This window comes from Phalaenopsis equestris, unplaced genomic scaffold (assembly GCF_001263595.1).
Source record: "Phalaenopsis equestris unplaced genomic scaffold, ASM126359v1 Scaffold198212, whole genome shotgun sequence".
Classification (NCBI taxonomy): domain Eukaryota; kingdom Viridiplantae; phylum Streptophyta; class Magnoliopsida; order Asparagales; family Orchidaceae; genus Phalaenopsis; species Phalaenopsis equestris.
The window spans coordinates 25,065-34,046 of NW_018218145.1; the positions used below are offsets into that span (position 1 = coordinate 25,065).

Sequence of the window (8,982 nt, forward strand, 5' to 3'; positions counted from 1 at the left end):
TATATATATATATATATATATATATATATATATATATTCTTAATTGGGAAAACAATAACACTCTTGGTTGTCAAATATGATAAGCATTTGTCTCGACAGTTTGATGTCTTTGACTGGTTAGAATTTTAACTCTTGTTTCCTTCGACCACTACATAACATTATCACTTTTCTCCAATCGAACATGCAATCCTTCAAGCGAAGGTGAGCATAAAAATGGTACCAAACTCTCATTTATTTTCAAATCCCATCATTCATTTTCTCCGAATCAATCCTTAGATTTTATCGGTATTTGTTTGAAGATCTTTAGATTTTTAAAACGACCTGTAAATTAGTATTTGTTTTGGTTTTTATTTTATGACATCTCCTATGATGATAGAAATAAAACTTTCGTTCTTCTGAGGAAGGTAGTACACCAACCGTGCGGAGGAATTTGGAGACCTGAACTGAGGAGATGCTTTTATGGATTTGACAATATGTTAGATTTTGTCTGGATATAGCTATTTTCGTTTTTTGTTTTGTCTCATCTTTGGTGATTTGAATTTTTAGTGTTTGGTATGGATTGTTGTACAAATACCGATTTGTGAATGAAGTAGAATGTTGCGCCTTTCATTCTATGGATCTGGGATGCTAGGGAATTACTTTGTTGAGAAAATTGTTGTTTAACAAACATTTTCGACTAAAAAACGGTTAAGGCTAGGGAATTAATTTGTTGATTGGTTAGTGTTTGCACTCTTGGTTCATTCGGCCTTTATAAAACATTCTCACTTTTCTCCACTCGAACATACAATCCTTCGTGCAACGAAGATCATAAAAAAGGTACCAAGCTCTGATTTCTTTTCAAATCCCATCATGTATTTTCTCCGAGTTAGATCTTCTTATTTTATTGGTTTTTGGTTGAAGTTCTTTAGATTTGTCACCGATATGTAAGTTAGTATTTGTTTTGGTTTCTTTTTTATGGCATCTCCTATGATGATACAAATAAAACTTTCGATCTTCTGAGGAAGGTAATACACCATCCATGCGGAGGAATTTGGAGACCTGAACTGAGGAGTTATTTTTATGGATTTGAAAATATGTTATACCTTGTCTGGATATAGCCGATTTTCATTTTTTTTTTCCGTTTGTAGTGATTTACATTGTTAGTATTTGCTATGGATTATTTTAGGATTATCAATTTGTGAATGAAGCAGTAGGTTGAGTTTTTCATTCTATGGATTTGGGATGCTAGGGAATTAATTTGTTGAACGAAATGTTTTGTTTAATTGGGAACATTTTAGGCCAGCAAACGGTTTAGGCTAGGGAATTAATTTGCAAGTGAAATCTTTCAATTTTTGGATGGGTCTATATTTGTTAAATTTGTCAGGATTGCTTTTTTTTGGTTGGGAATGGTTTCTTTAGTTTTTGCATTATGATTGTTTTTTCTTGATTAGACTAGCAAACTGAACTAATAGGAGTTAAAAATTGAAACAATCACTTGACCTTCCCTTGTTTCTGCCTGTTAGAATGATTTATTATTATTTGAAGATGAAGTTACAATTACCGATTTGTGAATGAAGTAGTATGTTGCGCCTTTCATTCTATGGATCTGGGATGCTAGGGAATTAATTTGTTGAGGAAATTGTTGTTTAATTGAGAACATTTTCGACTAAAAAACGGTTAAGGCTAGGGAATTAATTTGTTGATTGGTTAGTGTTTGCACTCTTGGTTCATTCGGCCTTTATAAAACATTCTCACTTTTCTCCACTCGAACATACAATCCTTCGTGCAACGAAGATCATAAAAAAGGTACCAAGCTCTGATTTCTTTTCAAATCCCATCATGTATTTTCTCCGAGTTAGATCTTCTTATTTTATTGGTTTTTGGTTGAAGTTCTTTAGATTTGTCACCAATATGTAAGTATTTGTTTTGGTTTCTTGTTTATCGCATCTCCTATGATGATATAAATAAAACTTTCGTTATTCTGAGGAAGGTAATACACCATCCATGCGGAGGAATTTGGAGGCCTGTGTCGAGGAGTTGTTTTTATGGATTTGAAAATATGTTAGATCTTGTCTGAGTATAGCCGATTTCTTTTTTTTTGTTCCGTCTGTAGTGATTTACATTGTTAGTGTTTGCTATGGATTATTGTAGGATTCTCAATTTGTGAATGAAGCAGTAGGTTGAATGTTTCATTCTATGGATCTGGGATGCTAGGGAATTAATTTGTTGAATGAAATGTTTTGTTTAATTGGGAGCATTTTAGGCTAGCAAAGGGTTTAGGCTAGGGAATTAATTTGTAAGTGAAATCTTTCAAGTTTTGCATGGGTCTATATTTGTTAAATTTGTCAGGATTGCTTATTTTTGGTTGGGAATGGTTTCTTTAGTTTTTGCATTATGATTGTTTTTTCTTGATTAGACTAGCAAACTGAACTAATAGGAGTTAAAAATTGAAACAATCACTTGACCTTCCCTTGTTTCTGCCTGTTAGAATGATTTATTATTATTTGAAGATGAAGTGATAACTTGTATAAAAGGAAGAGATATAAATTATTGATTTAAGATTGGTGGTTAAAATGGAGAAGTGCCTTGGGAGTAAATTATGATAAGAGAATATATTGGAGACTTAATGTAGTTTCAACAAATTTATGGCTAGACTTGTTTTTTTAATATATGTTTATGAGTTATAAAGTATTAAATTCATTTTTAGCCGAGTTCATTGGCATAAAAAATTGATATGGTTGGAAGAGGGGAATAAAAATTATTATATGAAAAAGATTCTTATAGCAGTACTTTTTAAAGCTTTGATGGTGAAAATGGATATGGTCAATAATAGTAGTTGTTGCTTTCTTTTTTAATTTAAAATAGTCGAAGTTTTTGGCTGAAAATGATATGTTAAAGGACTGCAAAAGTTATTAAAGATTAATATGATACAAATTTGACCAGACTTTGAACTAATTACGGAGTATCCAACAAATTCTTGATCAGTTGTATCAAGGTCTTCATATAGCTATGGCGATATTTTTAAAGGATGCTTTTAAAGTGAGACACCTTTGTTTATATTTATTTTTTGTAGGCGACATATTTGTAATCTATGTAAGCTTTGGATTATGAAGAATATAGGGTGGTAGATAAAATAATTAAATTACAAGGGACATATTGTTTGTGTTACAAAAATATAATTTAGAATTTTTTATCGGTGTTAAATGTAGAATGAGTCATTGTTGCTAGAAGACCGAGTAATCCCTCAGTATAAAATGTTCAAGGAAGTTAATCTATTACATTGAAGATTGAGGATATAAATTATGCTCTAAAATGTAATTTTTAAAATGAAGAAGTCCTTTTAGGAGTAAATTATGATAAGTGAATATTTTGGATTATTGAGATGTGAAGATTAGCAGAGCTATGCTTTAATTGGCTATGTCATGAGTATTATAGTTTTGGGACACAATAATGTCATTTATAATAAATTTTAGTGTTGCAAAGATTGAGATTTTTGAGATTTATGTCCATCAATAGCAAGGAATGCTTGTATGAGAGAGTCTTTGATCATGGTGATGTTCAAACTTAGGAATTTGAGCATGTTAAATGGGGTTAAAAGATTGAGTCATAAAATGGACAATTAAGTTAATGTGGCTTTATTTGTAAGCATAAAGCGTACAGCCAAAGTAACATGGTTTTAAGTGGTGTAAATAATATACTCACAAACTAAGCTTAAACAGCTCGAAAATTTATAACAATAATGAAATCTTTAAATTGAGATGCTAATTAAAGCTGATTCTGAAGTATTTTCTTTTTTGTTTTTTGTCACAAAGCTTGGGTTTGTTGTATAGAAATATCTTAATTTTTTAGAATTAGATGGAACTATGCACTCCATAGGACACAATAGAGAGAAAAAAAATTCATTTAGCCAACCCAACTTAATCGTATAAAGGCTTGTTGTTTTTGTACACTCAAGCCTAAATGCAGTGATGCCTTGAACTCAGGATCTCTTGGTTGACAGAAGAAACCCTCAACCTTTAAGCCAAGATTGCTTGCATAAAGCTGACCTAGCAAGTTGAGTTATGAATTATTTAACCAATTGATTGTTGTTATTTTTTGTGCTATCAAACTTGGTATGTTGCCAAAACGTATTATTTTCTAATTTAATGGCTGTACTGACAGCAGATTAATCAGTTTTGGGAAATTTACATATATACAACTCAATTTCCATGTATTTGCATATCTAATACCTAAAGTTTAATTTTTACATGTAACACTTTGTTATTATAAACCTATGCATCTAAAGGTGTATTTTACTTCTTAAAAGTTAATAATGGTTGCATTTTTGATGGGATGTTAAAGTTTTTAGTGTGATAAATATAAAGATGAAAAATACTTAAGAATTGTGTGGTATCTATCTTTGTTTGATGACCCTTAGAACTGTGCCTCTTTTGAATGCAATTTGTTTTATATCTTTTGTTGAAATATTGCCATAAAAATCAAGTATTTCAGTAAGTTGAAGGGTTGTTATATATTCTATTTTAACTATGACTTTGCATTCATGCTATTTGACGTGACTTCTTATATTTTGGATCGATTTATAAAAGAAATTTATTTTGTGCATTTACATGCATACCACTGAATTTCTATGTGCCTACTCATCTAACACTTGAACTAGACTTTTTTAATTCTAAACTACACAAATCTTTCATATCATATAAAAGATATCACCATTTTAATTTTTTAAAATACAAAACACAGCTTTTCATGCATAGGTAAGTAGTGGCATATGTATGCAAAAGTTGAAGTTTGTTAGATATGTGACAACATATGAATGTATGTAAATCTCCTTTTTTTTGCTGCCTTCTCTAATAAGTTGTGCATTTTAGCAAAGCCCCCTATGATTGAATGAAATATGAGTTTCAGCCTTGTCTGAACATTCTTTTATGTTGAAAATCCAAAACATATGTATTCTGAGGGGACATACGAACTGAGCGGCATTTATGTAAATCTCCCTGTTCTTTTTTTATTTTATTTTATTTTATTTTTTTGCTGTCTTCTCTGATAAGTTGTGCATTTTAGTAAAAGCCCCCATGACTGAATGAAATGAGTTTCAGCCTTGTCTGAACATTCTTTTATGTTGAAAATCCAAAACATATGTATTCTGAGGGGACATACGAACTGAGCGGCATATTTATGTAAATCTCCCAGTTTTTTTGTCTTTTTTTGCTGCTTTATCTGAAGTTGTGCATTTTAGTAAAAGCCCCAATGACTGAATGAAATGAGTTTCAGCCTTGTCTGAACATTCTATTATGTTGAAAGTGCCAAGATATGTATTCTGAGGGGACTTCACTACTACATCTTATTCCAAATTTCAAAACTGTTCTTTTTGAAGCTATTAGAAAAAATCTCATACATACTCAAACCTGTTTCCCTCAGGCAAGATGGGACGAAGACCCGCCCGTTGTTATCGCCAAATCAAGAACAAACCCTACCCCAAATCCCGCTACTGCCGCGGTGTCCCTGATCCTAAAATCCGCATCTACGACGTTGGAATGAAAAAGAAAGGCGTCGATGAGTTCCCCTTCTGCGTCCACCTCGTCTCCTGGGAGAAAGAAAACGTCTCCAGCGAAGCTCTCGAAGCTGCCCGCATCGCCTGCAACAAATATATGACAAAAGCTGCCGGGAAAGATGCCTTCCATCTCCGCGTCCGTGTTCATCCCTACCATGTTTTGCGCATCAACAAAATGCTCTCGTGCGCCGGCGCCGATCGTCTCCAAACCGGCATGCGAGGTGCCTTTGGGAAGCCGCAGGGGACGTGCGCGAGGGTGGCGATCGGTCAGGTTCTGCTGTCCGTGAGGTGCAAGGATAGCAACAGCGCGCACGCGCAGGAGGCACTGAGGCGAGCAAAGTTCAAGTTTCCGGGGAGGCAGAAGATCATTGTGAGCAGGAAGTGGGGGTTCACGAAGTTCAGCAGAACAGATTATATAAAATGGAAGCAGGAGAACAGGATTGTTTCCGATGGAGTTAATGCGAAGTTGTTGGGTTGTCATGGAAGGCTTGCGCTGAGGCAGCCGGGGAAGGCCTTTCTGAGTGAGGATTTGACTACGCATGCTTAGTTGAAGGTTGGTTGGTTTGCTGCAACTTCTGCTTAGTTTTGTTTCTTGGCTTGTGTTAGAACTGGAACATGATGTGTTTGTAATACTTTGTTGTTATGTTATCTATTTGATCTTTGGATTGATAGAAACTGTATTTTGTGGTTTTCTTACACGCAGGTTGAACATTTATTATCTATTTATGTTATCTAACATTTAAATTTTCATGTTTATATACTTGGTGCTCTTATTATTGTTCAATATTATTCAAAAATATCGTTATTACTAAATTTTGGAAGGTGAAATATATCTATTTCATGTACAGATTTATACCAAAGTGCAGTAAATGTTAATTTGGAAGGTTAGGTGTTACACACAAGGATTGTTTGGTAAATGTTTATTGTTTTTTAAAGTCATAATTTCTAATTTTCACGCCTGATTATTTCTAAGTAATGATCTTGGTGATAAGTACGCGTATATTGATCAAATTGTAATATTGTTCTTAATGAATGTATTTTTAGTAAATTGGAACTTTAGAATGCTTGCATATATACCACCCAATTCTTATGTTCTTACGTATCTTTAATTTATGCCATTCAAATCTTTCACTATATTCGTTTATGCCACTCAAATGTTTTGTGTGACATTTTAATTTTAGAAAGTGGAATGCACATTTTAATGCATGGATTAGCTGATTAGGTGACATGTATGCAAAATTGAAGTTTAGGTGTTAGATATGTAAATATATAGGACTTGATGTCTATAAAAAAATAAAATATATTGGATGTCTTTAAAAATATTAGCTTACTTTTGCAATTGTAGCTAGCGTTTCGCCGGCTTGTAAAAATATGTATAATATTTAATACATTGACAAATCATTAGGGGTATTTTTTAAAATTAATTTTGTTTGTTTTTTAAAATAAATTATTTATTTATTTTTCTAGAAAAACCAAGGAATTAAGAGACCTTAATTATATTTGATTCCGATAGCGTTGCCTAATTTATCATATAATCTTTGTTCACTAAACATTTTATTGGAAAACTGAAATATATATGATAAATTTTTGCTATAAGCTATAACATATGAAGATATATTACAAGGCTTTGTGTCTCGCTTTTATTTGCAGTATAGTATAAAAAAGGTGATGCATTTTATGAAAACACAGCTTTTCTCTGTAGGTGCGGGATAGGTCACTCTCAACCACTATATCACGAGTAAGTGCACATATACGTGCTTAATTGATAAGTAAAACAATTTTATCAAGTTCTACCCAATTTTGAGTGAGCAAAACTTGAATGCAATGTTAAAGAGAGTTGATTTCACACAAACAAAAATTCAAATTAGTCAAACATAAAATATAACAATCTCATTCAGGCTTTGCTCACTTACATCCTATTTCTTTCTACTTGAAAGAACTATATTGATGATATGCTAGCCTCTATCTTTAACAAATTAAAATTGTTTTTCTTGGGCGTGGTGTCTGGTTTAATATTATTTACATGATTTTGGCTATAAATTTCACTTAAAACTCGCCAAACATTAAACCGTTGAATGGAATATCTCTTGTCTAGACTTTTTTTTTTCCCGTGTTCTATATATTTTCTCGTGTTTGTCTGTAAATTCAAATTACAACCAAACACCGCCTTAGAAGTAAAACTATAAAATCATAACTATTTAACATGTTCATAAAAATCACATAATATAAAATAAAGTTACACGCATAATCCACATACATAAATTTATATCATGTTCTACTAACCATGCCCTAAAAAAAGTAGGTAAAACAAATAATGCATGCAAGAGCTCTGTAAAATAACAGCCAAATGCATGTATATAAAGTTTGCCGCAATGCAACGAGTACCAAAACAAAAGTCCGAAAATCTCTTCAACTCGTTCTTCATCAATCGTCTCCCTACGAAGTTCTGAGAGCTGTAGCTATAAGTTCAGCTTTTGATTTAAAATCTCTGCAAAACGACATATGCGCCTGCAGCGCATCCTCAGCTGTATCGTTTCCTTTCTTCATCTTTTCATTAACAGCTTCAGAGCAGATACCACAAAGCCATTTTCCTGCAAAGTTGGCCATCACCTGGTTCAGGTATTCATGGGTGCATTCTTCGCTCCATCCGCAGCACTCACAATTTGCTGAAATGACGTCGACGTCGGTCTCCATGATTGAGTTTGTGGGAGGAGGTATGGAAGAAGATGCAGTGAGGCAGAAGAGAATCTGTTTGAATATTTTTGCTGCAATTGTTTGTAGGGTTAGGGGAGGTAGAGTTCTGTTTATTGTTCCAGACAAGGGGGAGAATGAGCTAAGTAGTGGAGTAAATGAACAGAGCTTATTGGTGGAATGATTTATTTCATGAGAAAGCAAAGATTGGACAAGTTCTGAAGGAATTGAATGATGATTGAAGGAAGAGTGGATGTATGTATATATACAAAGTATAAATGAGAGGAATAAATAAAATGTAATAAATGATATTATTTACAATAATGAGGATATAATATCATAATTAATGCTTTTGATTTGGACTATGGATATGAGACACATTTTCTAATATTTTATATGGCAAAAAATAGTTTGAATACCTTTAATAAACTTATCATAAATTGTTATAGTTTTGTGATAGGGGATAAAATAAAAATTTATTGTCAAGAACAAATTAAGCATTTTTTAGAAGTGAAAGTTGTGTGTAGTTTAATCTACACTATCAATGAAGTAACGTTTTTTTTTTTTTTTTTTTTTACATAATATTTTTTAGACGTTTGAGATGCATTGCTTCTCAAAGCTTATAAACTTAAATTACATGGAAATAAGTGTTGATATGATACCGTGAGATTAAGGGTATGTTTATGGTGGTTGTAAAGCTGTGGTGGAGAAAATAACTTCTTAGAAAGCTGTCGTGAGATTTATAAATATATATATATATA

General features: G+C 32.5%; 1 protein-coding gene across 3 annotated transcripts in view; it reads left to right on the forward strand.

Annotated features, from left to right (window-relative positions):
* LOC110035572 (60S ribosomal protein L10-like) overlaps positions 1-6,261 on the forward strand; it is a 23,410-nt gene extending 17,149 nt beyond the window's left edge. For all 3 annotated transcript variants that reach the window (XM_020739822.1, XM_020739821.1, XM_020739824.1), the window contains one exon: positions 5,398-6,261. In XM_020739822.1, the coding sequence (XP_020595481.1) occupies positions 5,403-6,077 (675 nt within the window). In that variant the 5' untranslated portion in view covers positions 5,398-5,402 and the 3' untranslated portion in view covers positions 6,078-6,261. The remainder of the gene's footprint in view (positions 1-5,397) is intronic.
* Positions 6,262-8,982: the final 2,721 nt, after the last annotated feature.